Below are 14,304 nucleotides of genomic sequence, written 5' to 3'. Positions count from 1 at the left end.
ACTGCAGCCTCTTTATTATGATTATAAACAGGCTCCTCTTATCCCAAGTAGATGTTTTGCTGGAATAAAACAGACATTTTTATTTTTGATGTCTTTCAGACTGGATGACTGTGCCCGTGAGTAAGAAATCTACTCTCAAGGAAGATATTCCTGAAGAAGAATTGGATCGGTGGGTGATAAAGGAAAGATTCACTAGAGATAGTCACTGGAAATATGATAGCCTATGGGAATGGCAGCATGGAGGCCAGGAGATAAAGTTGCAGCAAGTAGTGTTCACGCACCATAAAACCTCATCTGTGGGTAGTTACCAAGAATGTGATGAATCTGGGAAGCACTGCACTGTGAGCTCACCTTTTGTTCAAAGTCAGGGATTTCAATCTAGCAAAAAAGCCTTTGAGTGTAGTGAGTGTGGAAAAGTCTTCACTAAGAGTTCAACCCTTAATAAACATCAGAAAATTCACACTGAAAAACTTAATGTAAATCAGAAAACTCTTATTAAAGAGAAACGATATGAATGTAGAGAATGTGGGAAAGCCTTTCATCAGAGTACACACCTTATCCATCACCAAAGAATTCACACAGGTGAGAAACCGTATGAATGTAAGGAATGTGGCAAGGCCTTCTCAGTGAGCTCCTCACTTACTTATCATCAGAAAATTCACACTGGAGAGAAACCTTTTGAATGCAACTTATGTGGAAAAGCTTTTATTCGAAACATACACCTTGCCCACCATCATAGAATACATACTGGAGAGAAACCTTTTAAATGTAACATATGTGACAAAGCCTTTGTGTGCAGGGCACATCTTACCAAACACCAGAATATTCATAGTGGAGACAAACCCTATAAATGTAATGAATGTGGGAAAGCCTTCAATCAGAGTACAAGTTTTCTTCAGCATCAGAGAATTCATACCGGGGAGAAGCCCTTTGAATGTAATGAATGTGGAAAGGCCTTCAGGGTGAACTCATCCCTTACTGAACACCAGAGAATCCATACTGGAGAGAAACCTTATAAATGTAATGAATGTGGGAAAGCTTTCAGAGATAATTCATCCTTTGCTCGACATCGGAAAATTCATACTGGAGAGAAACCTTATAGATGTGGTTTGTGTGAGAAAGCCTTCAGGGACCAATCAGCCCTAGCCCAGCATCAGAGAATTCATACTGGGGAAAAACCATATACATGTAATATATGTGAGAAAGCCTTCAGTGACCATTCAGCCCTTACTCAACATAAAAGAATTCATACTAGAGAAAAACCTTACAAATGTAAAATCTGTGGGAAAGCCTTTATCCGAAGCACACACCTTACTCAACACCAGAGGATTCACACAGGAGAGAAACCTTATAAATGTAATAAATGTGGGAAAGCTTTCAACCAGACTGCAAACCTCATTCAGCATCAGAGACATCATATTGGAGAAAAGTGATGTGATTGCAGTTTATAAGGAAGAGCTTTGAGACTGAATGTGTTAATTATTGAATGTAAGAGAATCCATTCTAGAGAATGACCAAGAAGGTTTACATCAAGATAGTCATTTTTGTTTTACTGAGAGTCAAGCTTTACAGGATTGTGGGTTTTGAGAATTTAAGCATGTCAAACATGCCTCATCATTCAGAACTGCCTCAACTAAATAACAGTTCTGTGTAATTAGTCTGAATTACCAAGTATAAGAACCAAAATAGTGCTTCATCAACAACATAAAAATTACTTTGTCAAATTTACATTTTTGACTATTAAGAAAAATTATGAAATTGTAAAAATTAAGGTTGAGTAGCAAAAGAACAAAAAGTAAGGAACTGGTCTACAAGCATTTCATTCTCTTTGATTCTTTTATATAAGGGTTTCCACCTTTAATGGAACCCTCTGTTCTCAATCAAACCGCTGACACCCAGAGTAAAGAAAGTGCATTCACTTATGCATCAGCTTAGGACTTAACTTAAAGTCTGCTTCTGCTTCAAATTGTTTTTGTGAGATCTCCCTGGTCTGTGTGTCCACTGGTTTCCTACCCATCTTCTCCTAGGACAATTCATTTGAATGGTGCATTCTTCTTTTGATTTAGCAGCTCCTAACTGGTAACATCATGTCACTTATTACCACCCCATTTGCCCTTGGAGAGTGGTGATCCAACATCATACACAGCCCATGATTGTGGGTATTGCTCCCAAATCCAGCTTTCAGAACTTGGGATGTCTGCCTAAAAAGCAGAGGTTAATCAAAATTCTTGAGTTACCCAGTTTCTCTGGGCCTCAGCTTGATTCTGACCCTGGGGTGATACCTAATGTAGGGGCTTACCTTGTGTAAACACTGCCCTTTGATTGCTCTGTACTGCAGTTACTCTACATATGGGATGTAGGTGTGACGATTCCAACCAACTTGGTGGTGGTTTAGGTCACCTCTACTTCTATGACTTGGCATTTACAGATGTGCAACTGACAAGAGAGATTGGAGCCCCATGGCCAGTTAAAGGTTCTGACCCTCTCTTTCCCACAGCTGGGTAGTCCTTGGTGACCCCTGTGTTAGAGTATATCTGTCACTCCCAGAACATTGAACTTCATCCTGGTCCTGCCCTGTCTTTGTCGTTTTCTGAAGTTATTAACTCTGTGTTCACAAGAAAAGCAGAGAGATTTGTATTTCTGCTTTTGCAGTTGAAAGTAGGCACTCCCTCTCCTCTGTGTATTGCACTACTTAAAGCCTGTCCCAGTCTGACAGTGGTGAGCAACATGTTGAGTAATTCCAGGAGTATGAGAAGTGGTCAACAGCACTGTGACCTCTGGCAGGAACAGTGTCTGTGTCCAAAAGTTTGAGTGACACTCTAGTCCTGCAGGTGGAGTTCCTTCACCATCTCTAATCCTTCAGTGCTGTCAGTAGAAATCGGAGAGAAATAAAATAACAATTGTGTGTCTTCACCCACTCAACCACTGGTGGCATTCTCCCCTCCCTCACCACACAGAATGGGGAGCCCACATTACTGCAGGCTGGAACATTCCACATCATGATGATGGCAGAGCAAGTAAACGATTGTTCTGGGAAGCAGAGTGGCAGGTTCCTGGCCTGTGGAAGTGTTCTCCATCAAGTCGGGTGCCCTGCTGTCCTTGCAAATACTGCACCTGAGCTCCAAGTCACAGAAGAGGACATTCGATGTCATGGTAGGATCAATGGCTTCCAGGTTAAACAGACTTGAAGCTTCCCGCAGCCTTCAAGCCCAAGTTCTCTTAAGTTCAGCATCCATTTAATAAAGGTCGGCTATAGGTGTCTCCTGTTAAGTAAGTAGCAATTCATACTTTCTACTAAGATGCAGGTGAAGCAGCATTTTAAAAGATTACTTGGGACCATCTGTGCCTTGGGTATGTTCCTCTACAGCTTCGCATGGCTGGCAGCCTGAGATTCCACAATAACCTAGAGAAACAGTGCTCATTGCTCTGATACCTGCCTTCATTACTATCCATATGGCCTGCTTGGTCCTCTCACCCCCTTACCTTGAATCCCTGAGAAACATTTTTCTAAATTGTTCGTTGTTCATGTTGTTTGTTTTTAATGAGAGCTATAGCCACTCGGCAGCTGCCTGCTATCAAGCTGGATCCCAGACCTGCTTCCACTTTAAGAGCCTCATTTTTCCCAGTGACAGCCCCGGCGGCTCCTCCCCCAGAATCAATGTAGTTTGAGGCCCTCATCTGAAAATGTGCTCCCCTTCCCCCAGACCTATCTTCTGCCAGGCTTCGGTCTTGATGAAAGTAGACCTCTGAAATGCCTATTCACTCAACCCTTTCTGGGGAGGCAAAAAAAATAAATAAATGGCCTACTATATTTGTCTGGGCTGACTGGATGTATTTATGGCAATACTGTTTAAGCAGGCCTTTAGCTCTGGCTTTATTGTATTCTGCCTTATGATTAACACCTTATTGTGTGACCTCAACTAAGGGATCAGCATTTGCCCAGGTGCTATTCTGTGCTTTTCTAATCTGAAGTAGTATGGCTCTGCCTGGGCAGTCTCACCTGCCCGAGCAGCACCTTTGGCTCACACTTAAAAGTGTGTTTTGGAGAACACTCGGCTACTTTCTGCCGACTGATCTGCAAGATGTTAGGCAAGATTTAAGCAGTTATTGTGAGGGGCTTCTCTGCCCCACCCTCAGCCAGGTTACTCTTAAGACATTAGAGATTCCTAGGAAGAGCAGTTCATTCTGTACCTCACTTTTCTAGTCTTGCTGATTGGCTACATGGACACCGACTGTGAAAGAGGGGAGGACCACTGGGACCCACACCCTTTAGGGTTTCAGAGTGTGAGTGGCGATATGGCATCCTCAGCACATCTGGCCCATCTCTCACTACTCCTTGCCCCACATAGTGCAGACTTCCCAGCATACCCAGGACCATGCCGTCTCCAGACGGTGACTCTGCATGTGGCAGAGCAAGCATTGGACTTACACGTGAGCCAGTCTCCCCACTCCCACCCCTGGACCATAGCTAAGCTATGAGCGAGAGAAATGGACCTTGGCCTCGCTCCCACAGCACTTTCCTTGAGTGCTATGGAATCGCCCAATGGGCAAACCCACTGGAAGTCTAATTGCACTCTACCCATGGAGGGATTCGAGTAGAGGATTAGTATCTGAATTTTGTTACATTCTTTTCTTTTTAATTAATTAATTTATTTTAATTACTTTTGAGTATACAGTACATTGGTTAGACATCTATATAGTTTATAAAACAATCCCCCCAATTGCTCGCTCCCTCCCCTGGCTCTCCAGCTAGCCATCATATTAATTCTAACTGGATTCCCTATGCCATGCTCCCCATCCCTGTGGCCATCCATCAAACTACTAATTTGTACTTCTTTAACCCTTTGCCCCATTCTCCCATCCCCCCAAACCCCTACCCTCTGTTACCAAATTGTACACTATATTTGTGAGTGTACATCATTTTTTATTAGTTTGTTCTTTTTTTCCTTAGATTCTGCATATAAGTGAAATCGTGGTGTTTATCTTTCTCCGTCTGACTTAAATAACTTCTAGGTCCATCAAGGCAATATCTTTTTCCATCCCCTCTCCCTTTTAATCTGTGTGTGTCTTTTAATCTGAAATGAATCTCTTGTAGGCATCATGTAGGGGTCTTGTTTTCTAATCCATTCATCCACTCTTTTAGTCGGAGCATTTAATTCTTTTCCATTTGAGGTACTTATTGATAGGAATGTAGTTGTTACCATTCTTTATCCTGTTTTTGATACATGTTTTGTTTTTTTTTTTTTCTTAAAGAAGTCCCTCCAACATTTCCTGTAATACTGGCTTGGTGGTGATAAATTTCTTTAGCTTATTTTCGTCTGAGAAGCTCTTTATCTGTTCTTCAACTCTAAATGATAGTTTTGCTGGATAAAATATTCTTGATTGTAGATCCTGGGTCTTCATCATGTTGAATATTTTGTGCCAAACCCTTCTGTCCTGCATAGTTTCTTTTGAGAAATCAGCTGCCAATCTTATGGGTGCTCCCTTATAGGTAACTATCTGCTTTTCTCTTGCTGCTTTTAAGATTTTCTTTGAATTTAACCTTTGGTATTTTAATTATGCTGTGTCTTGGTGTGGGCCTCTTTGGATTCTCTGAGCTTCCTGGGGTTGAATGTCTGTTTCCTTCACCAAGTTAGGGAAGTTTTCCATCATTATGTCTTCAAATAGCTGTTCAACATCTTGTTTTCCTTTCAGTACCCTAATGAGACAGATGTTTTTACCTTTAATAGTGTCCCATAGGCTCCTTAAATTATTATAGTCTTGGCTTTTTTCTTGCCATTCTGATTGACTTTCCATTCTTGGCTTTCCTGTCCTCAATATAGGTCATTTGATCCTCTTCTTTATTCACTTTGTTTATTCCTTTGTTTACTCCATTTAATATACTTCTCATCTCAGATAATGTGTTCTTCGTTTCAAACTAGTTCCCTTTTATAATTTCTATTTCTTTGTTGACGTTCTCTAAACTTCCCAAAAGTTCATTGAGCATCTTAACCAGTGTTATGAACTCTGCATCTATTAGATGGCTTGACTCTATTTTTTCTGGATCTCTGTTCTGTTCTCTCATATGGTTTCTGCTTCTTTGTCTTTCCATTTTGGCTGCCTTTCCGTGTCTGTTTCTATGTACTAAGCAAAGCTCCTAAGTCTCCCGGTCTTATTAGTATGGGTTTGTGTAGTAGGTGTCAAGTGGCACAGTCCTGAGAGATATTCAGCTGCAGGCCAAATTTAGCCCAAGCCTCTGCCCCTCCAGGGCCACCTGTTAAGATTCAGCAAGCAATTTACAGTTGCTGTGCTTATAGTTGCCTCAAAGGCCATACCAGAAACCGAGGCCAGCTGCCTCCGGTGTGAATCTAGGCACTGCTCAGCAAGGAGCACCTGACTCACTGAGGATACACCTGGATGTGGATTGGTGGGGCCATGAGTTGGGGGAGGCAGCGTTTCAGGGAATCCTCTGGGCGGAGCAACCTCTGTTATCCAGTTTGATGACGTCAGGACTATGGCAGTGCTGCGTCTGTGCACTGGGAGTGGGGAGGGCTCGACAGAGAAACAATGGATACCACTGGCACTACTGCCAGGGAGTGAGACTTGCCGAGGCCCTCACTCCAACTACTCAGTGTCACCCTGTAAGTCCCTGCGCAACCAAACCGGCACTGGTGCTGAGAGCAAGCAGGTCCACCACTGTGGAAGTTCGCTTGCAGCCACAGCCCCTTTAAGAGGTGTCTGCAGCTGCCGGCTGCTGCTGCTATTGCCTCTGTCCCACTCAGCTGCTCAAGACCGGGCAGCCTCGCATCCTTGCCCTGTCCTATCTTCTGCCGTTGCAGGGTGCTTCCTTAGATTTCTCCCTAGTTGTATGGTTTGTTTATCTAGATCCCAGGTGATTTTTCCTTGCTGTTTGCTCCTTTTTTCCATCACAACTTTGATTTGGTCGCCAGAGGGATGAACAGAGCCTATATCATCTACACCATTACTCCCACCCCCCCAACTTTGTTACATTCTTCAGTGTCCATGGGCTCCCATGAACAGCCACTGAAACTGCCAGCTCTTCAGGAGAAAAAAAAATTGCTCCAAGTTTCCCTTTTTAAGTTCCTTTAATCCTTCTCTTGTCAGGTCTTACTCATCTCCAGCTGATTGATTTTGCACCTGGGTTCTGCCTATCCACCTGTGTTTGCCAGCTTTGACAGCAGCATCTCCTTAAAATGCTGCCTTCTTCCATGTTTAGCAACTGCTTTTAAAATGGCACCTTAGTCTATGGCCATGCTACCCTGAGCAAGCCCAATCCCGTCTGATTTCAGAAGCTAAGCAGGGTCGGGCCTGGTTAGTACTTGGATGGGAGACCACCTAGGAAAACCAGGTACTGTAGCATAAAAATAAATAAATAAAATAAAATAAGGGATTGTAAGCTGACAAGGTCCTTGCAATCTGTGAAGTCACCCAAGGGTTGCCTAGTCTAAAAAATAAAATGGCATCTTGACCTTGCAGCAGACACTATCTAACAGGTTACTGTGCCCCAGCCCCAGAGTCTTAGTACAAAATAGTTTTGACCTGCATGAATGTCTCAGGTTAAGGAAATCATTCCCTTAAGCACAAATTTAATATAAGAACAGGTAGTCTAATTCCTCTCCTTTTCCTTTTCCCTTTGCACTTTGTACTTCCCTCCCATATACCACTGGCTTAGCCAGCAGGACAATGTGAAAACAACTCTCCCACCTTGCAGTGGGAGGGTTCCCAGTTTCTTGGCTAATCTGAACTCCTGCTAAACATATTTTTGGTAATATTTTTACTTTGATATTTTTATACCAGTTTATGAAGGGAAAAGAAATACAAAGCTTGATTGTTTCCCATCAAGGATTTCTCGGTTATGCTAATGTACATTATCTGCAAGTGCCAGGATGTGGTCATGCAGATGTACCCTCCCTGTTCTATGTGTCACCCTGGATGCCACACTATCCTTAAAAAAAAAAAAAAAAAGTTGCCATAAAAATTATTCATCAGTGTGTCTTTCTTAAATGAGAAAAGTATGAGTATTTTAAGATGTACAAGTTGCATTTGTGCGGCCTGCTTACCTAATCAGGTATCACTAAGACATGCCAGAAGTCGTGCTTCCAAATATTTTTGTCTTCTTATGGCCAGTCTGGTCCTAGCTCCTCATGTGGCCATCCAAACCTACCTGGCTCCAGGATCCATAGTGTTCAGGATGTATCCCTGTCACTGGGGAGAACAGTTAACATTTTGAGGGCATACCTTGTGCCAGGTACTGTTGTTAGCACCCAGCATATATTCACTTAGTTCTCACAATTATGTGAGACTGTATCATCCCCTCTCTAAGGTTGAAGAAAGGTATTGTTGACCATAAGAATGAATGTACCTGTTAAGAAGGGCTCCTGGTGGCTAACTAGGCTCAAATTTACAAACAGAATGTAGCATCCATTGCTAAACGGACTTCTCACACAAGCCACACTTCAGGAAGAAGTCTGCACTGAATTGCTTGCCTCCTGCACTAAACTGCCTGCTTGTACTATGTTCCTGCAGTCAGAGCCAGCCCTTCCAAAGGAGTTCTTAGGATCCTATTTCAACCAATAGGACTGAGATTTTCTCCATCCAATGGGAACTGTGCAGCAATAGCCTCATTAGCATCTTCACTGACCAATCAGAGCAGCTCCTTTCTGACCAATCAGAATGGTGTTTTTAGGACCAAACTGTGGGGATTTAGAGTCCTCATTTGCATGAGAACAGACCAATCAGGGACCAGGGGTGGGGACTTCTCTATAAATCAGCTCCCCTCTGACTCCCAGAGTGCCCTTTCCTTTTTTGCCAAAGAGAGAATTTTCTCAGCTGGAGCTGATCTACAGACAACAGTTCCTTGGACTGGTGTGGAAGTACAGAGCGGAAACCTAGCGGCATTACCCCAAGAGCCACCTCACAGCCATGCTGTCCTACAGCTGTGCTGATTCACGATTGAGCTGTAACACCATTGAGCTGTTCTAAAGCAATGTTGTAACCCATAGAGCTGTTTGCACTACTGAATAAACCAGCCTCCTTTACTGTATCCCTAATTGAGGATTCCTGTTTGTGTTGAATTAGTGCCAGCAATCGTTGGTTGACAGTTTAGAAATTTGTCAGGAGTCACATACCTAGTAGTGAATAAAGAACTTGACCTGGGCAGTGTAGCAGCAGGGCACACGTGCTTGCCTACTGCACACACCTCCTGAGACATTGGGGTGGGGCCCATGTGGCAGCGGTGGGTGGGTGGTAAGGCCCTAGTCTTGTAAGTATGCTCCAGGTGTGGTTTTCCACGTGCGCTTCTTCGGCTTTAGTTTGGTAAGGTGGAAGGAGTTCCAGGTGCTTTTCTAACCCGAGGGTGCAAGAACCATGGGTTCTTATAAATATCTGAGGCCTGGGACATCTCGTGGGCACAGCCTGTGGCAATCATCGCAGGTCCTGAACCCAGGCCAAACGACAAAACTATCATTAAGAATGCCTCTACTGGAAGTATTACAAAAGAGATCTGAGGCTAGTGGCCAGAGAAACGGAAGGGCAATAGCCATGCGTTGTATAATTTTTGCCAAGTATAGTATGCATTGGTTACATATGCATATAGTTACTGCTTTCATGAACATGAAATGGGAAGACAGGTATTATAAAAAGAAATAATTAGCAAATAATTGTAGCATGTGGAAGGTGTAAGTAGAATGGAATACTACAGAAGATTGTCAGGGGTCCGGCTTTAAACTGTATGGTTGGAGCAGGCCTCACTGAGGAATTAATTGACAAGAGACATAAGGATAGATAACTGAGACAGACAAAGAGGTCTGGGTGTTCTAGACAGTGAATAGCATAGGGAAAGCTCAGGGCAGGAAGTAGCTTGGGCTGATTTAGAGCCTTTAAAAGGGGGGAGGGGGTACCCACAGAGTCAGACCCACATGAGCAAGATGAGGTTGGACAGGAAGGCCTGACCCACCTGGACGATGAGCTTTGGTTTTGGTTTAAGTGCAAAAGGAAGCTATTACTGGGTTTCAGACTTTGTATTTCAAATTTTCAAGCTATGGTAGTTGATATTAATATATAAATTTTACCAGAGCATAAAAGATGGGAAAGTTTCCAATTAGTTCTTTCTCAATAATTTTCCTTGCAGTGAATAAGCAATTCCTAAGTTAGAAAAACCGTTTAACCACCTTAAGTGCAACTGCTAATTTATTTCAGTAACATACTTCAACCAAAGTGTAGGGTTGCTCTCTGGCACAAATGTTACCTAATGTTATTTTATAATTTCTAGCCATGTGATAAGAAAAAGGAGTTACAAACATTTATAGTTAGGGACATGCCAGATTCCCCTGGCAAATTGCCCCATGCTCCTCATCAATCTCTCTGGTCCTCTCCAGTTTATCTCCTATGCCAGCCACTAACCACTTATCCACCCCCAACAAATCCAGCCATGGCATTTGCCTGCTTAAACCCTTCAGTGGTTCCCCTCGGCCAAGGGTAGAAAGCAAGGCCTTCCCGATCATCCACAACCATCCATGTAAACTCCCCAGCCTCATTTTTCCACCTTACCCTACAGAAATGGAACTGCCAGTAGCTCCTGACAGCCCAAACTGGTTTGTCATTGTCTCTTTATCTGGGTCCCTAACTAGACTGAGCTCAATCTCAAGGACTTAGCCCATCATCCAGCTGAAGATGAGCACATAGTGATGCCAACAAATGTCTGTTAAATTAATAAGTGAAGCTTTCTATTTCCAACAAATATTTTCCAAGGCCTGTAGAAGATATGAAACATCTCTTCAGAGTAAAATGTCTTCATTTAACTTATGGTTTATAAAAGGGGATTTCTGTTTTCAGGGCCAATAACCCTGTGTGTAAATGTTGAGGAGGAGAAAGAGGTAGTGTTGTGGTTGCTTTATTCTCTTAGTGTTATTCAGTAGATAGGTAACTTTTTAAATGATTTAACGTGGATTTCTTCTTTTTGGTAGCACACAGTACAAACTCAAAAGCAGGTGCAGTGAAAAGTAACTGCTTCCTCCCACCCCTCCTATGCAATGGCCTTTTTAGAGGTAACAGCAGTTAGCAGACTCCTTGGGTCCTTCCAGAGATACTTTGTACATGTGTCCCATCCCTCCTTTTAAAAACACAGGTGGTAGACTACCAGAAACATTGCTCTACATTTTGCTACTTTTATTTAATAATATATTTCAAAGATCTTTTCATTACGGTAATATAAGACTGCCTCATTTCGTGTAATGGCTACAAAATATTCCATCCATTGTATGGATGCTCCACGATATATTTAGACCAGTGGTTCCAAGTTGTTGTGCAGCGAGGCTGTTTCGTTATTGCAAAAATGCTGCAATTAATATCCTTGGATATATGCCATTTCATACTTTGGCAAGTATGTCTATAGGAAAAACTCCCTGAAGTGGGTTTCTGGGCTCAAAGGGTGAGTGTGATTTTTAATTAAGAAAAACAGTGCCATCTCACCTTCAGTAGAGGCTGTATGGGTATGCATCCACCCACTACAGAGGTGGGGGTGATGCCCTGCATCTTGCCATACAGAACATTAACTAACTCTTTTATCTTTGCCAATCTGATAAAAGGGTGTCTCAGAGTGGGTTTCCCCCACCTTTACTGAGATATAATTGACACCTAAACCTTGTGTAAGTTTAAGATATACAATGTGATGATTTGATATGCATATATATTGTGAACTGTTTACCACAATGAGGCTGGTTAAAACATCTTTAACCTCACATCATCACCATTTTGCAGTTGTTCTGGTGAGAACAATAAACTTTCATAGCAACTTTCAAGTGTATGAGAGGGTGTTGCTCGCTGTTGTTGCCATGCTGTCTATCCACTCCCAGGATTTACCTGTCTTAAAACTAAGTGCAGTTATCCTGCTAGGAGTTAAATTAGACATCTTTTCGTACGCTTAAGTGTCACCATACCTCTAATTATAGGCTCTTTGGTTTTCAGAAATCGATTTATAACAAGATGATTAGCCTTGTTAGCTTTTGTCATAAGTTGCAAATATATTTTATTAGTTTTTGTTGTTATTCAGACTGTACGTAATGGGGTGTTTGTTACAAAAGATTTTGATTTTTATATAGAATCAATTAATCTTTTCCTTCATGGTTTCCGAGTTTTAAATCACAGGTAAAAAATATTTATCTATACCACGGTTACTTTTTAAATTGTCCACTCTTTTCCAGTTTATTTTTTAACTTTAAAAACTTTGATCCCTTGGAATCATTTTGGTGAAAGACATGAAATTGTAGGACCAATTTAATTTTTTCCAGACGGCTATCCAGATGTTACAATATTACCCAATGCAAGAAGTCCATCTCTTGGTGAGTGTAACCCAATGAACCTTGACCAAGACAGAATCTGAGCAAGGAAAGTTTACTTGAAGCAAGTAAGGAGAGCACCGGGGGTGATAATCAAAGCAGCGTTTCTCTAAATACACAAGGGAAATTGCCTTTATTGGGACTAGTTATGCATAGTCATCAAAAAAGTGTAGGTCATTATATGTAGAGGCTGAGTCATTCTAGCACAGGTACAGTAAGGGATCATGCTTTAACATACAGCATATGTATAGAACATGGTAAATAAGCTCTTTCTGGGGAGAATTCAGTATAATAATTGAGCAGGGTTAGTCTGTTTCTTTTAGGCAACCTTATCTGGCTTCTGTAGGAACAAGGTGTTATATAGTCTTATGGTCAGCTTTTCAGGGGATGTCCTTCCTCTGCAAGATAGCTCAGCAAATATGTTAGTTTCACAACTCAGCAACCTCTTTCACACTATTCCGATTACAACAACCCCATTTGTTAACTAAGCTATCTTCCCCCCACTAGTTTAAGATGCCATCTTTACCTTTTACTGTATTTCACACATATTTCAATCTTTTTCTGGACCACTCTGTCCAATTGGTCTATCTATGACCTATGAACCAGTACTTTAAACTATTAAAGGTTGATAATAATATGACTTTTTAAAATATGAATTGATCCTAAAATATAGACAGTAAAATTAACTTATATTTTTTCTAAAGTAATTTCTTATTTCAAAATCTTATCTTCTTTCACTTTACTTAAGAGGATAATCAAAACTTGATTTCAATGCTGGAAAGAATGTCTATGAAGATTTTCAAAGTCCTCCACTTCAATGAATATTTAAAGAGCCCTTCATTATACCTTACCTTTTAGGCCCAATTTTCAAGGATATACTTTAATCCGTCACACATGTCCTTTTCTTCACAGTTGAATTTCCTGACAACCAACCTAGTCGAAAGAGCATCTCTAAGTAGAGCTCAAGGGTCCCCGCTTTTGGCATGTTTAAGGATGTCCACATGTCTTTGTCTCAATGTGATTTAGTGCTTTATCTCCTTTTGCCTTTTTTTCACTTGAATTATTGGATAAAAAGTCTTCTATATCATTGGAAAGAGAAGAATTGATCAGCATGTTTAAGAAACTTGACCTTATAGAACTGCATACCGAATGCAGCATTGACACCTGCAGAAAGCTGAATGACAATGAAAATACTACATATCAAAACTAAAGCTAATCTTTGCTATTCAAAATGCTAGATTACGTTTTACAGTAAAGATATTTTCAAGCTTGTCTTCAGTTTCTTAACCATAGTAAGCAGATTATTTTGTTATTTTTTTCTTGAAACTATAGTTCTTTTTTATTATTATTATTCACATTGATAATTCAAAGGAAGTCATTAGTAGCTTTTGTTTAATGTAAAAAAGAACCCCACCTACTCTCCAAAAAAACCCAAAAAACTTGGGCTTAAATCTGTCATTAGGAGCCTGGTTTATATTCCCTTATACTTTTATAAGGGAAATACAGTGCAGATCTCTCTAGAAAGCAGTTTTTAAAGAAGGAATGCTGGGCAGGGTGGGAGAGAGAGTTTATCTGCAGGATATTTTAAAATTTGTATCCAATAATTTCAGTACCAGAAGTCTTTACTGCTGTTGTCTTTTATTTCTACTGGTTCTTTATGATGAGTCTGTGGTTCCCTTTTTGACTGATTTACTTTTAACCTTATACTGTTCTTTGTCTTTGAATAACTGTGTTAGAGGAATCTTAAGCCCAGGGAATATTCGCATTTGCTTTTGCAAAGTACCTCATGGATCACTCCATGAGTAAGATATTTTAGAACACTCAGGGCATGTGAATCTGGCTACATGTACACACAAGGGCTGTCATGTGGTTATAACATCTTGGACTTGATTCATTTTTCTCTTGCTCTGAACTTCACAAGGCACCCCGAAGTCCTCTGGGAGCTGAAGAGAGGGGGACAAGTTCACTT

At 41.3% G+C, this 14,304-nt stretch overlaps 1 protein-coding gene and 1 pseudogene across 1 annotated transcript in view; both read left to right on the top strand.

The window, feature by feature from the left end:
* ZNF454 (zinc finger protein 454) overlaps positions 1–3,814 on the top strand; it is a 49,413-nt gene extending 45,599 nt beyond the window's left edge. The window contains 1 exon segment of the mRNA XM_025040616.1: positions 100–3,814. Within this exon segment, the coding sequence (XP_024896384.1) occupies positions 100–1,451 (1,352 nt within the window). The 3' untranslated portion in view covers positions 1,452–3,814.
* A 3,427-nt stretch (positions 3,815–7,241) lies between these two features.
* Positions 7,242–7,360, top strand: LOC112472016 (annotated as a pseudogene).
* Positions 7,361–14,304: the final 6,944 nt, after the last annotated feature.

This window comes from Pteropus alecto, unplaced genomic scaffold (assembly GCF_000325575.1).
Source record: "Pteropus alecto unplaced genomic scaffold, ASM32557v1 scaffold78, whole genome shotgun sequence".
Lineage (NCBI taxonomy): Eukaryota > Metazoa > Chordata > Mammalia > Chiroptera > Pteropodidae > Pteropus > Pteropus alecto.
This window is presented reverse-complemented; position numbering and strand designations above follow the sequence as displayed.